At 35.5% G+C, this 22,342-nt stretch overlaps 1 protein-coding gene and 1 long non-coding RNA gene across 6 annotated transcripts in view; one reads left to right on the forward strand and one right to left on the reverse strand.

Moving 5' to 3' along the window:
• The window catches only part of NDUFS4 (NADH:ubiquinone oxidoreductase subunit S4), a 38,808-nt gene extending 36,035 nt beyond the window's left edge, over positions 1 to 2,773 (reverse strand). For both annotated transcript variants that reach the window (XM_039355941.1, XM_039355952.1), the window contains exon 1: positions 2,614 to 2,773. In XM_039355941.1, the coding sequence (XP_039211875.1) occupies positions 2,614 to 2,732 (119 nt within the window). In that variant the 5' untranslated portion in view covers positions 2,733 to 2,773. The remainder of the gene's footprint in view (positions 1 to 2,613) is intronic.
• A 2-nt stretch (positions 2,774 to 2,775) lies between these two features.
• On the forward strand, positions 2,776 to 22,330 carry LOC120313740. 4 transcript variants are annotated; one of them, XR_005558249.1, is made up of 5 exons: positions 2,776 to 2,949; positions 16,380 to 18,786; positions 19,747 to 19,889; positions 20,707 to 20,797; positions 21,371 to 22,330. It is a non-coding gene; the product is annotated as an uncharacterized LOC120313740 (long non-coding RNA). The 4 variants fall into 4 exon arrangements; XR_005558248.1 differs by lacking the exon at positions 2,776 to 2,949 and having other exon boundaries at positions 14,436 to 17,667; positions 18,684 to 18,786; XR_005558250.1 differs by lacking the exon at positions 2,776 to 2,949 and having other exon boundaries at positions 14,436 to 16,509; positions 18,684 to 18,786.
• The last annotated feature ends 12 nt before the right edge of the window (positions 22,331 to 22,342 follow it).

Raw genomic sequence — 22,342 nt, forward strand, 5'->3', positions numbered from 1 at the left:
AGTTAAAAAAAATGTGAAGTGTTTTGAAGATAATTGGATTAAAAACATGGTCTTGAAAAATAGTCATACTTTAAACTAGGTAATACAAGTACTTAACACTCTCTTTTTCGTTCTCTCACACACATATCCCAAACATAAACAGAAAAATTGTCTACATTTGCCTTTTAAGATATTAACTTCAAAAATATGCAGATGCTGCTTTTATGAGATGTAAATAAATACAATAAAATAAAGCTAATATTAACATTGGCTGTCAAAGGTGAAGAACATACATGGTCTCAGATATCAAAGTCAATCAGTATAGAAAATTCACCTGTCTTTTGTAATTGAACTCATGACCCCTCAAGTACTAAATACATTATTAAGAAAACACACAATTAAAAGGCATTTAATTGGATATTACAAACAATTCATAAAATTTAAGTCTTTCAAAGGAATAGATACAATTAACGAGGTTTTTTTAATTCTTCCCTGGTATCATCAGTAGCCTTTATGTATATAGTTACTTATGAAAAGAAACAATACAGTACTTAAGACAAAGCTACCTGCTAATATCAAACCAAGAAGCTGCTCTTCTAACTGGATTAACAGGCAGTGGCATCAGTTCCAAACTTTCTATACCCAGAACATGGAAAGAATAGTCTTCATATGGTAAACAAATTAAAGAGAACAATTATTGTGCTCATTCAACCATTTTTTTTGTTAATAGTCTTCATATGGTAAACAAATTAAAGAGAACAATTATTGTGCTCATTCAACCATTTTTTTTGTTAGTGAAATTCTGTAATTGTGGGCTGACTGCTGGAAACTGTGAGAAGAATGGGGTGTGTGGAAGAATTATTTGAATACCACAGGTAACCCTATGTTTTGCCCTGCATGTTTTCTGAAATGTCAAATGTCTCCCTACAAATATATTCAGATCATACTAAGTGTGCTTTAATTATCACAATGTAACTCAAAAGTCAAATTATTTAATTACAGAAGTGCAAGGAATTAAAAGCTAATGTTCTACAATCTACCTCACATTGGAAAAGGCTATGTCCTTTCACTGTTCAGAGTGCTTTAAAACTGCTACACTTTGTTATTTATTTGTAAAGCATCATATTGTGTGCAGGCATATACAAATAGAGTGTTTGTACAACATTCCAAATAACACTAGGATATACGCATGTTATGTACTAATTTTCAGTAATGAAATACTTGGAGCTAATTGGATTTGGCTATAAACTGACATAAATTCTTCAACATTGTTTTTAATGGTTTTATATTTATGATAACTTTCACCTGGGAAAGTTAAGAAAAATAGTTTTACACTCTGGGTAGAGGAAATTTTATTGCTCATTGTACCTACTTTTTATATTGAAATAAAAAGATCATGAGAGTCAGTTTGATGTAATGTTTAAAGTATCAGACTAAAACACAAAGCCAGCTGGGTAACCTTGAGCCAATCAATTTCTTTCAGCCTTAAGAAGGAGTCAATGGCAAACCACTTCTGAAAAACCTTGCCAGGGAAAATGCAAGAACTTGTCTAGAGGTCTCAGAAAGAATTGGATAGATTGAATGGGCGGAAAAAATCATGAATAATATTGTTCTAGAGAAGAAAAGCATTGGTCTATCATAGTATGGAAGCATAAAACTTCTGTCTACTTAAAAACTCATTTATAAATACCCAAACCTTTGCAGTACACTAGCCATAAATAACAGACAAGCATATTCTATATTCTAGCAAAAATATACAATTTTACATTGAGAAGAAGATCTATACTTTCTGAACAAAAATCTAAATCTGTCTAAAGAGAGGCCTGATGTCTCAGAAACATAACCATGATAAAATTCTTTATACCACTTCTATGTTTTGAAATTTTGAGAGTATCATTTCAGTAGATGAAACTTAATTGTTTACTAGAAAAAATAAATTTTATTAAATTTTTATGCCATCTATCTCCTCTACAAGGTGACTTTCCAGACAGTGGTCACTTTTTCAAAACCCTGGAATCTAAAAAGAAAGGGATCTGAAAATATGGGAAGCTTTAAAAAGCATACATATCAATACACTGGACCATGTTCTAGAAACATAACCTTTATCATAGACACGAAAGGAAACGTATGATTTTCATTCTTTTCTCCTTATACAATCAGGAAAGGTAACATTATCAGAATGACTGCTGCGGTGAAAGGTCCATCCTGTTTGGACTGATAACGACACAACCCTGCAGCTTCCATTGCTTGGCTTTCAAGCTTCCCTGTTTCACGTGTTAGAGGGAATCCGATCAACACGCAAAACGTTTCACGCACGTTTGAGAAGTTCTACTCAGGAGCATTTCCCACTTAGTTTCTTCTCAGATGCCGCAGGGTCCGCTTCGTTTTGACTGACTGCCTTCCTCTACCCCTCTCTCCAGTCTCAGAGCTGGCGGAGGCGGGGTAAAATCCGCTTCGCCGGGGTCTCCTGGGGCCAGAGAGGCGAAGCATCCCAAGGCCTCCGCTGCCGGTGCGGCCTGGCGGCTAAACGCCCTCACCTCTTCCATGTTCGCGGGACAAAGGACGGATGGGCAGGAAAAGATGCGATGGGGGGATCCGCCCACCCAAGGAACCACCCGTCCCTTCTATAGATACCTGGCCCCAATGCCGAGGACAGCTTCACTCCTTTTTCCTCTGCCTCCCCCACGCAGCAGGTGTCTCGCCGCAGCCCTTGTCATTGAGATTTCCCGCAGCAGCAGCACCACCGCCGCCATGATGGTGTGAACAGCTGCTTCCGGGAAGGAGTGCCGCTAGGGACAAACTACCTCCGTCCTCGTCAGGAAGGCGAAGCGAGGCCACTGAGTCGCCGACGCTTGCCGAGCAGAAGAGGAAGGTGGATTGGAGGGTGGATACGACCAATGCAAAATAAAGGGCGGGATGGTGGCGGCCAGGGCGATGTCTGAGGACAATACTTTGGGGGTATATACCTAGGTTAGTCCCTTTTGAGCGATGGGTGGAAGGCGAAACTTTAGGAAGTGGTTCTAGAAGTCGGGAAATTAAATACACCCACGAATGAGTTGACTCTTGCAGCCCCCTGAAAAGAAGCAAGTTTGTTTTAGGAGTTCTGTGTGTTTTTGGTGCAAGAAATTTTTTCCTGTTATGTCGGTTTACGGAGGAATAAACATTTGCATTTTATGGGACCTCTTCCATGTAAGGCAGCTAGGTATAGAATTGCAGCTAGGGTGGATACATAGGTACCTCTGTTTTTGAAGGAAATGCATCAGTAAAATACCGTTTGGCATAAAACATGCATACTGTCTATCACGAACTAGTGAAGCATATTACTAGGTTCAAAAATGTAAATGTAAAGAGGGAAAACTGACTTTCCTTGTGCCTAATTTGCTGTTTCAGCCTTGTTTCCTTATGTTTGGATTTGACTGTGCTGCACTTCCGCATGTACTTATTTTAATTGCATCCATATTTCATTAAATAATTTTGCAGGGTGGTGTCTGAATGGTGGGGTCAGAAGAAAAGATAGGTTTACCTGAGTTGTTGATTTTAGACTGGGATCTTGAAGAAATTGAGTTGTCATGTTGTAATCCTTCAACTGAGGAGCACTTAACATTTTTGTGCTCTAAATACCACTCAGTATTTTATAGCTGCTTCCTGATTCAGCAAATAAATAAAACTTTTAGATGTGCTTTTTTGGATAATCCATGGTTAGGTAAATAATGAGCATGAGATTTGTCTTGGCGGGGATAGCAAAATGTAGCCTTTGACTATTGTTCACAACTACACTCCAAAAAGAGTACAGCAAGGATAAAATCTAAAATTGGTTTTGTTTATTTACATTTAGAATTGATTGAAACTAAACCAGTTAGGATTGTATAATTAGTCTCCAGACATTTAATAATTTCCCTATCACATTGCATGTTTTAAATTCATATTTTTGGAGGCTGCCTCCCAGTTATGTCAGGCCCTCAGGCTGGGAACTTCTTGTTTACTGTGTTGTGTGAACACAATCCTCTTCTCTGCACATAGTGGCAGAATTGGGCTGCCAATCCTTCCTATATGCCAAAGACAGATCACAGATTCAGGAAAATTTATTAAATTTTGCATCCTGATGGAAGATTCACAACTTACACATACAGTATTGCAGCACATACACAAAATGGATGGAGATTGCATTACAACACACGCTTTATCAAGAGAAGAGAATATTTGTGCTGAAGATGTTACCAAGTTGGGTAATGAAATGTCTGCAAGAAAACAACCAAGCTCAAGGAGCACCCAGGACTCCATATATTACAGTGGTTCTCAACCTGTGGGTCGGGACCCCATTTGGGGTCAGACGACCATTTCACGGGGTCGCCAAACAACGCAGTCCGCCATTTTTCCCCCTTTTCCTTAGCTGTACTACTCCCTTTTATTCTATTGGCTTTTGAAAGCCAACAGAATAGACTCTCTTGAATAGAGTCTAATTCTGTTGGCTTTCAAAAGCCAATAGGAATTGTCCAGGCTGTCTCTGCCCTGCTGAGCCCACCAAAAGTCCCATTCTGCAAACAGTGCTGCAAGTTCTCTGTAGCGAAGGCGAGCTGTCTGGAAGTTTCCACCCCTCTCTGCTGAGCAACTGCTAAAAATGTAAGTAAAAGAGGGCCAGGGGTGGGAGGTGGGAGGCCGGCAGGCGCAGGGAGGGTTGCTGGCGTGCGTGGGGCCCGGCGGGTGCTTTACTTCCCTTGGGCTGGGCCAGCTGGTGGCCCAGCCAGTGGTTGGCCTGCGCCATCTCTGCCACTTGCCAGCTACGCCTCAGCAGGCGCAGGGGGTGGCACCACGCATGCGCGACGCTCCTGGGCAGGGAAAGTCCTTGACTTATGACCGGTTGGGTAGTCCTTGACTTACGACCGGTTGGGGGGTCACGGCATTAAAAAGGTTGAGAACCACTGATATATTATATCATTTGCCCCTTTGCTTTCCTATTCCAGATGCCCATGCTGCTTGGAGAGACAATACAGGTAATAAAAGGAATATATCTAATACTGCTCTTGGGACCACTTCTGAACTCCCAGTGCACTCCCAGTTCATAACAGTTTTAGCAGTGCCAGAATCATAGAAGAGACCATTTTATCCCTCAAATCAAACCTGCTCTGTGTAAGTATCCAAATTAAAGCACCTTCAACAGATAGCTGTACAAAAGTGATTTATTTTTTTTAAAAGAGAAACAAGATCTGGGAAAATATAGGCCAATGACCTTGATATAATTCCTGAGCAAATTGATAAAAGCAGTAATCAAAAGCAAAAATAACCGAGAAACTACTGAAGGAAAATCAGCATGAATTCTACTGGGGATTTGCCAACCTTCTGAGGGCTTTTGAGAGTGTCAGCAGGCATTTGGTGAAGATAATACTATTAGTATTGTGTACATGGATTTTCTAAAAACCTATGGTAGCTTGTTCTAATTTAGCATTGACTTAGATATAATAAGATATTTATGGATTGTTAACTGGTTAAAAAATAAAACACAAATGCAACTTTCTCAATGGAAAAAAGTGAGGAGTGACATCCCCCAAGGATCTCTGTTGGGACTAAGGCTTTTCAGTTTGTTTAGAAATTTTCTTGATTACAGATAATAAGTAAGTTTGTTGATAATATCAAACTAGTTAAGATAGTGAAAATTAAGAGCGATTTCTTTAACTTAGGTAAATAGACAACTGGTAAAAGTAGTTCAAGTTAAATAAGTGAAGCACATTAAGGGAAAGAAATCCAAACTTCATCTATACACTGATGGGGCTCTGAATTGCTAGTAATTAATAAGAAGAAGATCTTGAGTTTACAGTGGATTTTTCAATGAAAATAAAAACTTTGTGCAGCAACTGCTATGGAATGGATAGTAAAGTAGAAAATATCATTGCCAACTTAGTGATGTCCTTATATGTCTCCATCTCGAATATCGGATAAAGTTTAGCTGCCATATTTAAATAAAGATATAATACAGTTGGAAAAACCGCCAGTCCTGCGGAAAATGAATAGAATAAAGGGTGCCTCCTTTTCTTAAAATAGTAGATTCACTGAGTAATTGAATATATCTGACTGGAAGGAGATCTAAAGCAGTCAAAAAATATTAACCTGTGGAATTCATAACAAGGTCTGGAGATTGACATTTACCTGGTTGCCTTGAAAAGCTACTCATAGCTGTTTGTGGAAGATAGGTCCATCAAGAACCTTTGATCTTCAAGACTTAGGGTTATCTCTTGGTCAGGACAGTACATGCCTCCCGACATCAATTGCAGTGAAGAGCAACAGGATAAGACATCTCTCCAGTTTGTGAATAGCCATAGACCTCTAGTTTAAATATTGTAACAAACAAACTATTGAATTAAGATGACTCCTGGGCTGATTCAGCAGGGTTATTTGTATGTTCTTAGCCAGCAAAAGGGAGTTCACTGCTGAATACATCCAGTGAAGGGGCCCCAACTACGTCTCTGGATATTTGGTTCTGCTATCAAACTGCTATACTTTTAGGAAGCTTTTTGGAGTATATGTTGCTACAGATCATACTGTTGCGCAAGATGTGAGAGAAAAAGTTGGCTACTGTCCCTGGCATGTTTACAGTAATTCACTATATTTCATAGGCTGATTGATGAAAGTTATGCAATAATGAAATGTTTAGTCTTGAAAGATTTGGTGAGAACTTTATTTAAATAGCGTTGGACTAGTTTGCTGCATGTTTAACGGAAGTTAGTCTCAACTGAATTCTGTAAATATTTTCCCCAGTATTTTCTATACAATATGATTACTATTGTGCATATGTACTGGCTACATTTATTTTTTAGAGTAAGTCTCAATATGATTAACTGGAGGTGTTCCCCATTAAACAGCTTTAGGAAGGATGGATGGAAGGTGATAGATAGATAGATAGATAGATAGATAGATAGAGAGAGAGAGAGAGACAGACAGACAGACAGACAGACAGATAGATGATAGATAGATAGAACAAAAGAGAAAGAGAGAGAAACAAACAAAAAACAAATATATAGATGTAAATAGATAAACACCCACAACATATGTATACTTATACAACAACAAAGCAAGAGCTAGAAACCAGGAGTCTGTGACTTCTAGTTTTGCCTTCGACATGAAAGCCAATTGGGTGACTTCAGTCACTCTCCATTAGCACATGAAGTCAGGATCAGGCAACAAGCCAGTTGGTTAGTTCCTGCTGTAACCAATGGATCAACATATGGTTGATCCCCCCCCCAAAAAAAGCAGACCCGCACTTGTGGGAAAATGCTAGAAAGACAGATTTCTCTCTCTGTGTGTATGTTTGTGTCTCTTTCTCTGTGTGTGTGTGTCTGTGTGTATTCTGTTGTTATATATGTAATCACATAGTTTTATCACTTAGTTATTTCCACATGCAAAGTTCCACATGCATGTTTTTCCTGACCTTAAGGATTTGAGTAAAATAACTCTTACTTTGCAATTCTGTTAGGTAACAACAGATCTTATTTTTATACTCCAACAATTTTCATAATTCAAAATAAACGAGGGTAGACATCTGACATTTTATTTATGATTTTATACACTCCCCAAGCAATAGTCAAAGAGTGGATGAGAATGGGATGGAGTGGGAGATTTGTTAAGCTTGCTGGACTGCACATGAAATTCACCATGAAGTCAGAACTATCTGGTTCTAATTTCACACACACACACACCCCCACACACATGGTCCCTTTTGTATGAGTCTTCCATAAAATATCACAGCCCATGGAGGGAAGGAAAAATTAAAAACAGGCAACTTCTGCTAAATTGTCCATTTCATATGCAACCAAGCATATGGCATAGTCCTATGAGAAAATTCCTCCTTTTCCCCCTGCCAAATAAATTAAAAGAAAATATATAAAATACAATTCATTTTAATGTGGATCATTTTGAAGCCACATACCTATAAACCTTTCAATCATACCCTTTCTGTCCAAATAAGTCAGAGAAGATTGTTTTGAGTAGCAGCCTGTTCCCAATGCTTTGTAAAAGTCCACTTTAACAGGCAGTAATCTGGAAAAGGGTGTAAATGAAACAGGGGAATGGAGATTCTTCTGAAGATAACAACAATATGGATTCCCTCGTGTAAAGTTAGAAATAGCTGGAACACCTTCAATGAATCATAGTAACTATTATGATTGTTCACAGCTCCAACAATATTAAATCTTATGAGTATTATTGACAAAAAACAAATAAGTGATTTGTACATCAGTGGTGCTAAACTCACCACTTTTCATTAAACAATAGTGGAATAGCATTTAGCAGATATATTTTGCATTGTTTCAGAAAACTCTATTTTCTGGTGATGGTTGGAGGTCCTTCTAGCCCAGCTTCTTTTATTCCAACCAAGAGTAGTTCTCCAAGATTTAATATAGAAATTCCTGAAGGTTCTTCCATTTTTTGATAGATCCTATACAGGAAGATCTTAACTTATGACCACAACTGATACTAGAATTTTCATTTCTAAGTCAGGCAGTTGTTAGTCACGTCTAACTTTTTTGCCACGGTTGTTGAGGAAATCACTATAGTTGTTAAGTGAATCATGCAATCATTAAGCAAATCTTTGTTGCAAGCCAGCTGGGAAAGTTGCAAATGGTGATCACATGACCCTGACACATTACAATGATTGTAAATGCATGCCAGTTGCAAATGTCCAAATTTTGATCACATTGATGGTGGGGACGCTGGCACAATTGGTTGGATGTCACTTTTTTGAAGGCCATTGTAACTTTGAATAGTCACTAAATAAATGGTTGTAGTTGAGGATTACCTCTATAGGTCAATTGATAACCACAAATGCAAGTTCTAAGTTCTTCTCTCTCCTTGTCCTCAGTAACTAAACAACATTGCATTCAGAGCCTTTCCATATATTTTTCAGCAGCAACCAGTAATTTGCAATTTAGATAGGAAAATGTTGAACATCAGAAAACAAAATTATAACGCATTATGGATTGGAGCAGCTGCTGCTATAGCATAAATGCTTTTAGCAGCAACTATCTGTATTTGGTTCTGCTTATAACTCCAATCATTTATATGAAGTTTTTTGATATAAGCAATTGGCAAGTGCAAAAGACCAGCTGGTCACTATTTTTCTTCTTGATACAACATTCATAGGCTGCAGTTTATCACTTAAAAACAAAAGGTGAAGAAAGAAAAGAAATTTCAGTGTTTAAAGACATTTTAAAATTGCATTTCTTTGTTCCTTGCACTTATGTACTCTTCAAAAAATAAGTTTGTTAACATCTACTATTTTATAAAACAATTCTAAAGATTCCTCCCCACTCCCAGTTATGTTTCTATGTTTATGTCTGTCACTTTTTATAAAGTTTAGGAAGACAGCTAAAATTCTTTTATAAACTAATATTGCTGACCTAACAGGCACAAAGAGACACTTTTTTTCCACTTCAAACCAGCAGGACGAGTAAATGGTAGGCCATTAGTTTTTTCAAAGTTAAATTTATTTCAGGCTTGTTTAGTGGTTGACGGTATTTAGAGACTGTTCTCATTGTTTGACGTAAGGCACGGATTTTCTTTTCTTCTCTTTTTTTCTTTTCTTTTCCATTCACTGCACAAACAAGCCCCCTCTTTCTTATAGCTTCTTCTGTGGGGGTATATTCGGTTATGTTTTCCCTGAAGAAAATGAGGTAGAACAGATTTTTGTCTTTGAATTTTTAGAACCATATGCTCTAATTCTTTTTTCAGATCTTGTTTTTTTAATATCTTGGGCGTGCCTAAATCAGAGTTGAGCCCTGTGAACAATAAAAGAGAAGCTACTCATAATGGCTCTTGTGCCTCAAGCAGCGTAAATCAGACATAACTTGGTAGATAATAATGTTAAATGCTAATCGTTCTTTGCTGAGAAGAAAATCTCTCTTTGTTGTTCTTTTTGAAGTCTGGTGGTAGGAAGAAACAGAGACTTTTGAAACTGTTTTAGCAAAGCCCCAACATATTGTACATTTGACGGGTGCCTTGTCTACTAGAGCTCAATGCTAAATAGACTCTCTTGCTGATCCATCTTTAGAATGTCTGATATTTTCAACAGTCTGTTCCTTCCCCCTCCCCCCCTCTCAAGGGTTGTCAACAGGCCATCAGCACAGCTGTTGAGCCAAAGATCTTTCTTTGCTGTGTTACCTGAGATGCCCATGTGTGAATGTGGTGTCTCTAAGTTTGGCACTATTTCCTATTCTCACTAAAGGTGAAGGCTTATGTAAACATTTTCAGAGCACTAAGGCTTGAGCTGGAAACTTGCATTACCTTTCACTTCCTGGCTTGAGCTCTGAAAAGAAGCCTTACAAATTTGCAATAAAAGCCAGCTGTGGATAGTGCTGATTGGTTAGTATTTGTGATGTCCCCAAATCCCTTTCTAATCCTTGTTTTTCAAAACAATCCAGCTTAAAAAAAAATGGACAAGGAAATAGACAAGTAGACAGAGCAGATAAATGTTTGTTGCTATTTAATAGTCTATTGTGAATCATCTATTAATTATTTTAATTGAAGAATTCTCTAGACAAATTTCAAATGAATACATGATTTTAAAAATGAAGCAATAGCAGGCAAAAAGTATGTGAGAAAAAGCAGTTACTGCTGATTTGCTATTATACAAAGTCTAAATACCTTGAAGGTCTTGAAAAACACATTGAGAGAGGTTATTTTTAATTGTAAGTGAAACTTTAGCTAGGTTAGGATATACTTTCATAAATGAGTACGAAAATCCAGTTCCTATCCTTTGGTTTTGGATTAAATCATGTAGCGTAAAGTATCCTAAAATTATTTCTTATTTCTAAATTACATGAAATTGTTTCTTAGTTACCATTAGTGATCTTCCTACGCAATCCATAGTTCAGCATGTTGCTGTCAGATGTTCAAATAACATTCTCACCTCTCTCAAGGCCCAGTAGATCTTATCAGCAATTAGTGAAATCTGGCTCTTACTGGATTCTTCAGTGAACTTTGAGGATAATTAATTAATGCAATGTTTTATTTTTGGAAACTCAAGGTAATGTACACTTTACTTTCACTACAGCTCTATTTTGTATATTGGAGCGGGAAGTAGTGACTTGTCCTAAATTGCCCAATGAATCTGAGGGGCAACTAGACTGTATTCAGACAAAATGCCACATTTGATTAGTATTAATCATGTTAAAAGTTTTGTTGTTTTACCCAGAAAAAATTGTCTGTTATGAAAACCCAGAAAATAACTGAATTTAGGTTACATGAATCATGGGAAGATAGACTGTATAGTTGTGATATTTTCATGAATTCAGTTCCTTTTATTGTTTGCTTAATCTGTTTTGCATATTAACAAACCTCAAAAACCCCTGATAAATCTTGAGAGAAGATTCATTATTGCTAATATTCTTCTTACATATTTCTTTCAAGTCCCTTCTTCTGCTCTTCCCCCCTCCTCCCGGTTAATGGACAGTTCCACTTATTCTTGTATCATCATCATCATCGCAAAATAATTGTAAAAACTTGAAATTGTAAGCTGGCCCGGGAAGAGGTTGATTCTTTCAATTTGTCTTCTGTATCTGCTTTTCTCCATGCAAAATGAAGTCTATACCTGTCAGGTGTTGCCAGCACTGCAGTGTTGCTATGCCATATTTTTCCCTGCTGGATGGAATAACCACTTAGAGCAGGTTTTCCCAAACTATGAGGTGTACCACCCTTAGACGCCATCAGGGGAGATGTGAAAAACCCTTTAGTTACATTGTTACAATAAATTCACCTTTCTTGAAGTTTCATTGCATTGTTTCCATTCTTCACTTGTGTTCATTTTAGAGTTGGGATTTTTAGGGGAGTTGTATATGTTAAGATTACACAAAAGAGAGCTGTGATGGCAAAAAGTTTAGGAACCCCTGATTTAAAGGACTGCTTTTGTTTGCAAACGATAAGAACAGTTACATGCATTTTCAGTTTTACACGCACACATACACACATACACACTGATGAAATAAAATTCTGTACTGTATTGAAATTGGTAAATATATTTGTTAAATGCTAATGTTGACATTGTTTTATATGGTGCTTGACTGGATTTTTATGGTTTCATACTAACAGAAATATCCACTCATATTTTCTACTATACTCTTTATTATGTGGTAAATACCACATTTTAAATCTCAGATGCATTCCATAATTATCTACCAAGAACCACATACTGTGATATTTTTTATTTTTGGTACAGGTATTTATTTGGTACAGGTATTCCTCACCTTACAACTATTCATTTGAAGTTACACCGGCACTGAAAAAAGTGACACGACTGGGTTTTACACTTTACAACTGTTGCAGCATCCCCATGGTCATGTGATCAAAATTTGGGCGCTTGACAACTGGCGTTTATTTATGACAGTTGCAGTGTCCCAGGGTCACGTGATCACCATTTATAACCTGCCGACAAACAAAGTCAGGGGGGAAAGCCAGATTCACTTAACAACTGCAATGATTCACTTAACAATTGTGGCAAAAAGGTTGTTAAATGGGATGCAATTCATGTAATGCTGTCTTGTTTAGTAATAGAAATGTTGGTCATAATTTCCAAAACTACAAGATCTACCAGGACCTTTGAAAATATTATTGTTGTTAATGTTGCAGTAGCAGTTTTGATCTGTTGCAGTTTCAGTACACTGCATTTCTTTATGTGCCTTATTGTAGTTACTTAAAAAGAAGACAGTTTATTTTTCAATTATTTATTTTTTTAAAATGTGAGGATATTTCTTAAATTTCTTGAGAATATTGTACTGGTAAAGTTTTTCTTTCTATCTATTTTTGAATAAATATGGTGTTCTCCAGTTTTATTTTATATTTATTTATTTTTATCAGGCAATTAGGTAACATATGTTAATCATGAAAGTAAGGGATGTAAATTAAAATGGAAAATGTGCCATATCTCACATCTCATATTCCAGCCTTTAACACCCCTAACAATGTATACTTTCTATTGAAAAGTGAGACATATTGAATTCATTGGAGCTTATTTGCCAATGGAGCTATCTTTTCTTGTGATCTCCTAAACTTGAAACAAGGTGGGTGGGCAGTCATTTTTGCTGGCCATAACTGAATAACATCTTAAGGTTCTTGGATAATGTTCAGTTTCCTGAGAGGCCTATTCAGGAGAATTGACTTTTGGACACAAGTATATGATTGCAGCTCTGTGCTGTTGTCCTGTCCTACACAATAAACCCAAGCAAATCCATTGGATCGTCTGTTTTGGCATTGTCTAGTGAAATACATTATTTGCTTCCAACCCTAGAAATTAAGTAGATCAACCTGTGTTCTTCTTAATTAGGAATTCCAATTGTCCAAATTTTGATTATCATTCAGGCCATGTAATAAAATGAAATGTGGGATAATATAATAAATATTATAAATGCATTACCAAAACAACAATATATAAATGTGATTTTATTTATTTTATTTTACAGTACCTAAGTAGAGATTCAAACTTCAGGATTAATTAATAATCATGTGATTCTTCTTTTTCCCAGTGAAGTGGAATTTATACCTGACTACAGAAAAGTATTCTGATAAACTTGTCAAAAATTGATTCTATTTTTATTAATATATATTAGACTTTAAATTATATCAGCTTAAATTATACAAGCTTACATTTCTTTAAGTCAAATTATAAATCAGGGAGCCAAACTATAAAATTGGAGAGAACAGGATGGTGGTATCCCATGCTAATAAAAGGCTTAGCATATTAATAGCCCTTTGACATTATCAAGCATTCAGCTGCAGGATTCTGTCGTAGAGAAGAAAAGACTTCTTAACCCAACAGGAAGCATTGGCAAAGCAAAAGTGACATTAATTCTCTATCCCATACAACCAAATTCTTGTTTTTGAGAGCTACCATACTTGAAAACACCTTCTGCAAATTATGTTTTGTAAAATCTATGCATTCCTAGACAGTATTTCTTTACCTTATTTTATGTTTATCTTATTTATTTCCATCATTTTAATTTGCAACATAAGAATTCCTATTACAGTACCATTGAGATCACAACACGTCACCTTTTAATAAAATTAGAAATGCACATTTTTCATTATCCATTTATCAAGGTTTCCTCTGTCCGCTCATCAGTAATTTGCCTAATATGATCCTTCCAGTTAATACAAGTTCTACTTTTTTAGTAGGCATTATGTCTGAAAAGACTGATAAGCAGAAATTATATTTAATTCTACATATTACTACAGCAGTGAGAATAATTTTTGCACAATACTGTAAGAATGAAGGATTGCCATCAGAAGAAGAAATAATCACGAAAATATTGGAATGTGCAGAGATGGACAGACTAACTATGAGGCTGAAAGACAAAGAAGATACGGACTAATATAAAATTTGGAATTTATTTTATTCTTGGTTAGAGAATAGAGTGAAGGATTAGGAATTGAACATGTATTAGCTTAGCAAATTCCAGACAACTTGTTGATTGGAAAAATTAACATATGTTGATGGAAAAAAAATTAATAAAAAAGATTGTTAAAAAAAATAAAACAAGTTCTGTTCATTCTTGTTAAAGAGTGTTAATGTTATTTTTTAGTATTACTATTCCAAATTTTATCAATGGAACTTTGGGGAAGTTATGAAATACTAATTATGTTTAAAAGTGTCTTTCATGTATGCATTATTTTTTATAAACATATTCCTATCATAGCTGTCCTATATTCTTTACATTGCAAATTATTTTTCCCTTCCCATTAACATTTCAAAAGAAGTTAAATAAACATTAAATACAGATCACCACCTCTGTAACAAATCAGAAAATCAGATTTAAATAAGACTGACTACATCGAAGATTATTGTAATCTTCCCATCGATTCCCATTAGTTTACAAAATTTATAAAAAAAATCCTTAAAACAAAATAATTATGCTGCTCTTTTTATTGAATTCATCACTTTAGTATTGCATAAATGCCACTTAGTTAATACAGTAATTTAAATTACCCATGAAGTTACCTTCATTAATATGCAGATGAATTAAATATTATTGTACACATCCTTTGCTTCTTTATATTTTCAACTTTAATGAAATTAAAAATTCTTCACCAATCTAGATGAAAATACATTCAAATATTTGAGTGGCAATCAGCCATATTCCCATGCATAATTGAAAATGCTAGTTATAATTTCTAATGCCAGATATCGCTTAGGAGCATGGAGCCTAGAATACTGCATGTTCTAACCCCATTTTTTCTGACCTTTTAGATATGTGTAAGATGCTTTGCTTTGCTGTCAAATGTTCATTGTGTGAAAACATGGGAGTCTTCTTAGATACGATATTCAGCCTGGAGAACTCCCTATCAAAGGATATCAAACTAGTTCCTAACATGACATCTTTCTATTTACATGCAAAACAATTTTTACTTAGGTAGGTCTTGATATAAGTAGATATGTTTTTCATCGATTTGCACTATGAAATTTTAAATTCTAAAAGCTCCCTATGTGATGGAAATTAATTTATTAAAAAAGAGAGTCTCTTAAGAACAAATATTAAATTTGTTTACATAAAAAATGGACTGTTGTATGAAAGTGCTCACCTTAACTTTGCCATAATGAAAGTATTTAATATCAGTATTTCTGTCAGATACATTGTTTTTATTTACAGTTCTTATGTACCTTGGTCTGAGCTGGCTTAGGTTAGGAGACTCTGGACAATATACCCTTTGTGGATTCCCTTGTATATGTGGCAATGGTTCCACTCATCCTTTCAATTTTTCCTAGTACCTAAGAACAACATTTGATTTGTCTATAATTGCTGAGAATATTAAGGGGACTACATTGTCAATGGAATTTGTTAGAAGTCTGAACTTCAATTCATTTCTTTTGGAGAATAATAAATTTAGGTGGCAGTGGCACGTTAGCTTGTTTTCCTGATCTGGAGAATAACGGAGGCTAGGACTAGAATTAAGATTATAATAGTAAAGGCAGAAATAAAGAATAATGATAGATATCAGGCCATAAATTCTGCATTTCTGATTAAACATGCATAGTTTTGACTTATTTGGCAGGCTGAGTATTCAAAATGAATTCACGAAAACATTTGGATTTACAAGATAACAAAACAATATTGTACAACCAAACAAAACAAAGCAAACGTAATGCATAAATGTCAGATTTACTTTGGGTTCATTACACACAGAGCTACAGGGCCTCAATTTAAAACAGGATATGGGCTGAGTTTGTTTTCAAAATTAAGAGTAATTTTTTTTAAAGTTTAATTAACATTAACTCCAGTTTCCATATTTTCCTCAGCTTATAGAGAAAGAATTATAGAAAAATAGGGGAATTTAGGGGGGAAAGTGACATTCTAAGTGTAATAGAAAATAAATTACCGACTTTCTTGGAAGGTCTGCCCTTGTACAAACAAGGTTCCTTTTTACAGATGAACAGGGCTAGATTTAGACCGGCATCCGACTCCAGTGTAGCGTTGCCAGGCTGAGAGGGCACTGAACTTGGAAAACACCTGTTGTGGGATGTGCATGCAACCATCAATTCAACAGCTGAAACAAATGGTACATGCAGTTTATCTTTATTTGTAAATCTGACAGCACCTGTCTGACTGGATAACAGTGCTTTCAATGTCCGTCCTTCCTTCCTTTCTTTCTTTCTTTCTTTCTTTCTTTCTTTCTTTCTTTCTTTCTTTCTTTCTTTCTTTCTTTCTTTCTTTCCTTCCTTGAAAAATATGATTTGTGCGAAAACATACAGGATTGGTGACAATGCAAAAATCCTATGAGAGTGAATCAGATTCTGGCAAGCTATTTATTGTCATCTATGATGGAGCCATATCTAACAGGCCAATTGTGAATCAGAGTATTAAAAGGCTACAAAAACAATAAGTAAAATTTAATAAATATTGAAGACGCCAAGGCACTTTCCTGGAACTTTATATAGCTTATATATGCATTTTTTCAACTGGTGTTCTCCAATAAGTCAGGTCTGTAAAATCCATAGTCCCAGCTACTGTATCATGACCTAGAGTAAGTTAATCTAAAGAACTTATTTATTTTTGTGTCTAATGTTGACTGCTGGCAACTGCCAGTACTGCCTGTAGTTTTCTTGGGAAGGTTTTTCAGAAGTGGTTTACCATTGTCTTGTAAGGTCCCAGTCCCTTATGTGAACTTGAGATATTATATCAATCTAATCGTATAACCCAAGTGGAGACTTCTTGATCAAGCAGCACTTTATTTGATCAAATTAAGCAGCTGGGTGGCCAACAATCTGGAACGCTGGCAGAGTTACATCCAGAAGTGCCACACCTTAGTAGCATTGCTTTATAAACTTTGTTAATCAGACAACAGAGCCATTACATCATAAGGAAGACATCATTCATTCCTGTACACTCCCTTATTCCCTCCTTCAGTACATCCCATCCATGTATATGGTTCTCATGCCTGCATGAGATTTCCTTGGTGCAAAAGCCGATTATAAAATGCAAGAAAGCAACAGTTAGACTAAACAATTTCCCTTTGTTCCAGAACCTTTCAGTCTTCTTCCTGGAACTGAGAGGGTGTGACTGGCCCAAGGTCACCCAATTGAATTTGTGCCTGAAGGAAGATTAGAACTCATGGTCTCCCAGTTTCTAATCTGATGCCTTAACAACTACACCAAATTAGCTCTCTTCTCAGTGGTACTTATGGTTAAACACATTTGGATATGTAAAGCCAATCAGTGTAAGTCTGCCATTAATATTTTGTCATAATCTAGACTAGCATTATTTTTCTTCCATTCATTCATGTCTGATTCTCAGAAATTGCCTGGAGAAGTCCCTGCAGTTTTTTTTGGCAAGGTTTTTCACAAGTGGTTTGCCATTGTCTCCTTCCTAGGGCTGAGAGAACATGACTGACCTGAGGCCAGACAGCTCTCTTTCTAAGGGTCTGCAACCAAGCTATTATTTTCTTACTATATTAGTAACTCTGATCTTCATTATTATCAGCTTATTGACTCCTTGCTAAAATCTTGACCTTACTGGGCTTTAGACATGTTTTTAATGAAGATCATTTAATGGAAAATGGTGTTCTTAATAAAACAGAATGATTATATGTATATATAGAATATTGAGTTTTTTAAAAAAATAATCTTCACTACCTCAAGGGCACTAGTAATAAATCATGGGAGAAATTGCATGACAATCTTCTTCTTTATGTTTATTTAGATTTTATTTATGTATTTATTTATATTTATAAAATATTTGTAACATGTATTGGCCACCCATCTTACCTCAAGGTAACTCTGGGTGGAGTTTATTTGATTCTAAATTGGATTTCCTACTACTGAAAATATGACATATAAGACAAACAAGGTTAATTAACTTCACAATTTCATCAACAAAAGCCACATTGTTTACTAATAATTAATGGCATATTATATTTAATATGAAAAGGAAGCAATATAGAAATGTATTGCTCCTAAATTAAATATTCATCTTTCCTAGTCTGTTAAATGATTTGTTACTATATATTTAGAAATACTTGTGTTAAAATTGGCAGCTTTTATTTTCTGCTTTCTAGTACAGTATTCTTTGGCTTGGATATAATCTTTTCTTGTTAAACTTTCTAAAAAGAAGCAGGAGAGAATAAACTCTCTGATTTGGATCCTAACTTCATTGTGATTTGTCTGTCAGTTCACTGGATTCAAAATCTTCCATCACAATTAACACCAGATTTCCTTCTCCTTGAATGCTCACAAGGTTCTCCAGTGATGGCTTTTCAGTGTGAAGACCTGGAACAAGAGGATGAATTCAATAGCAATCCAAATTGGTGAATGAAGACTATTCTTAGGCTATTGTGCTGGTTAGTAGCATGTGGGGAGGTAATAACAGGGTATTATAATCTTCCTTAATGTCTCATCTACATATCAGTCTCTTGGGAGCTGAAATCTTTTCAGGCAGAGCTTTCCAAAATAAAAGGTATAGATTTCCCAGGAACATTAGTGTGAACATTAGTCATATAAAATAAGTAAAAACAACACTTAAACAACACTTGCCTTTTTTTTACTTCTTGTTCCCTGATCTCAAGATACTTGGCGTATCTACAGCATCAAGGATCAAGCAGAAGTGAAGATCAAAAAATAGGAGCACAAAATCTAGTTTTAAACATAAACAATTCTTTTTAAGGCTAGGTTTTGTATATAACTTGTTTCAGTTTGCTTTGGAGATGAGTAAGCAATCTCAAACTCACTTCACGTTAATCCAGGACTTTCAGGGTGGTAGTGGTAGACTGCAGTATCAGAACAAGGGTAATTTTTCTGTTAATTTAAGGAAAGCAAAACAAAACTACCCAAATCATCTCAGTTATAAATCTGGCTAAGACCGAAAGGCCCAGCTTAGATTGGGCCAAATGTTGCCCAAAGTATTCCAGCTAATATAAAAATGGTACAGTATTGCTAATGCTTAAGGCAGATATTTTTATTATAATGACAAAATCTTGACAGTCACTTAAATAATCCTTTTAATGTAGGAGCCCCCAAACTCTTCAGCTTATTGACCGTATTGGTGAAGTTTTAGATTGTTTATCCAACCCAAACATTTATTATATAAAAATAATTTAAGAAATACTCTTTTAATGAATTGTACTATTAATAATAATAACATCAGTAATGGATAGTCCCACTGATCCTTTGCAGTTGATTTTGAGTATTGTGAGGGACCATGCACCAAAGTCTGCTCATTGATATATAACTCTATATGTACAATGTTCAACTTTGAACTGACTATTTCAAAGCAAAATATTTCTCCATTTCTTCTATACAAGTTGTGTAGATCAAAGTTCCTGAACCTGGGGCCTTCCAGTTGCATCCTTAGAACTGCTGGGACTTATGTTGAAAAACACCTGAAGGCCACCAAACTGGAAAAGAAAAGTTTATGCTAGCTTATGTCATCATGAGGTTTATAGAGGTAATGTTGCTTTGTAACAGGGATTTTAAGGTTAGAAATTCTACAGTAAAGAACAACACAGTGTTTTCTGCACTAAGGGCTAACTCATGTTTTTTTTTAATAATATCTACATCCAAGGGATTAGATTCTATTTACTTTAAATTATATATGAACACAATACTCAAAAGTATGACAAAAATACTGTGCACAAAATGTATTAAAATAACATAATTTGCAATATGCATAAAATAAAATAGGTTTCTTTAAAAATCATTATGCACATCCCCCCTAAATGAAATATTATAAAACATGTTATGTACAAAACATTGAATAAAAATAATAGATACTGGTGTAAAATGTAGGAGTTTATGATTATCATGTTAGACTAGGACTAGAGAGAAGACCATTTTATACTGGAATTCAGGCTCAGGCATGGAAGCTGACCGGATGACTTTGGCCAGGCGCTCTTTCTCTCTCTCTACACCAATCTCCATTTAGTCTGACTAACTGATTGGTGGGGATTCAATAACACAAAGCACCTTGAAGAGAATTGCATTTTCTATTCCCCTCAACAAAAAAAGTACTGTCATTCAGATAAACCTCAGTCAGTCTGCACAGACCTACTGTATACAATAAAGTCTGCAATCTATAATATTTTTTTTTTATTCTGGCTTTGGTTATTGAGTCAATTGGCTTGGGCCAAGGATCTTATTGTGACTGGATTTTAATGTGTACAATGACACAAGTTTCTTGGGATTTTGTCATCAAGGAATTTATTTTTCATTTTTAATCCTATTTTTTTTAACACTGCTTCCTCTGTCTCTGTTGTTATCATCAGAAAAAAGTCCAGATGGAATAGCTGCACAATATTTTGTAACGCTAGGAGCTTTCATGTTGGTATATTTCATGCTACCTATTTCAATATTCACGTAAGTATCTTTAAATACCATGCTGTGATTTTTTTTGAAGTTACAGATGATTGTAGAACGTATAAAAATGTATCTAAAAGCACAATATACTCTTTAGTTTTTCCCAGCAAAATTCATGCAATTACTGTATGAATATGGATGCAACATGGAACAGTTGGCAGATTAACACATTTATACATTTTAGCATGGACACCTCATATTAAATTCATCTGCAGCTTTGTTACCTCCTTTAATCTGCCTTGTTTATGCATTCAGCTAGTCTCCCGTAGGAATAAGTGTCTCACACATTCCTTGCATTTCCGAAACAGAGTGGTATCTCTTTAAACATGTGGCAGACTTGATCTCATAATGGGACTCAACCATTCCAAACTCCACAGCTTCACCTACCAATTGCTATATAATTTAGCTGCTACAGTGATTATGGAATGCTTAATCAGATTTTATTAATCAGATTTTCAAGGTTACTCAATTTTACTAGTCAACCCATTGGGTTTGAAGGTAACTGTGAATTCAAATTGTAATATTACTTATTCAAATATTACTTATTTGCAAAATGTTTTTGCTTCTCCCCAGATCCTGTCTGACCATAATGCTGAATTTTAATGGCATGATTGCTGCAAATAAGTAACATCATTCCCACTAAATTAAGACAGAAAATGCTGAAACTGGGTAAAATACTAAAATGGAATTAAAAAGCAAACAAACTCCAAATCTTGAAAGACATTAAAGAACCATGGTCTCACTTATGCATTGAAATGACTCTACTCACTTTGCCATCTGTATTCAATCCTTTTTCAAAGAAATATGAGACACACCATGTGAAAAACTGTATGATAAATTTAATCCATATTAGTGATAAAGAGCTCCCCTCCTCAACTTCACACCTGATTGATTACAAGAGAGATACATTATATACCATTCAGTCTCAGATCAATGGCCAATATACAACCTCAGCAGCTGACTATCAGCTATGTTGGGGCTGAATGAAGTGCAGAAGCATTATTAGTGTTTTATTTCAATAGTCCATGCAGTTGGGATCAAAATCAGCAAGAGGACAGATGTAGTGCCGTGATGCAGCCCTATTTCTGATGTTCATGGGACAACATTGTTTGTACATTGAAAAGGGTAGAGCTTGTATCAGAGCTTTTATCAATTGTGTTCCATCTGCCAAGCAGCAGAAGCTGAGGGATTTCTTATTGATGGTAGATTATTGGGTGAGTGAATGAATGAAACATTAATTGCCATTAATGTTAAGTATTAGATATTTCTACTCTACAGAGCTTTAGGATATAAACACACGTATGTGAATATGTGTGCATATGTCTGAAATTTACTATTTATGCTTGCATATTACTTACTCCATAGATTATAGGCAATTATAAATCTAAAATTATCAAATTATTCAAATTGATATAAAGGTATTTATAAGAGAGGAAAGAAGGTTTTCAAAACATGGCAGATAAGGACTAGATAACACTTCAGCTTTATCTCTTAAGAGAGGCATCAGGCCATTGATTATGAAATCTTGGAGAAAGAGGGACAAAT

Source organism: Crotalus tigris, unplaced genomic scaffold, assembly GCF_016545835.1.
Source record: "Crotalus tigris isolate CLP2741 ecotype Arizona unplaced genomic scaffold, ASM1654583v1 scf7180000017571.3126492, whole genome shotgun sequence".
NCBI classification, from domain to species: Eukaryota; Metazoa; Chordata; class Lepidosauria; order Squamata; family Viperidae; genus Crotalus; species Crotalus tigris.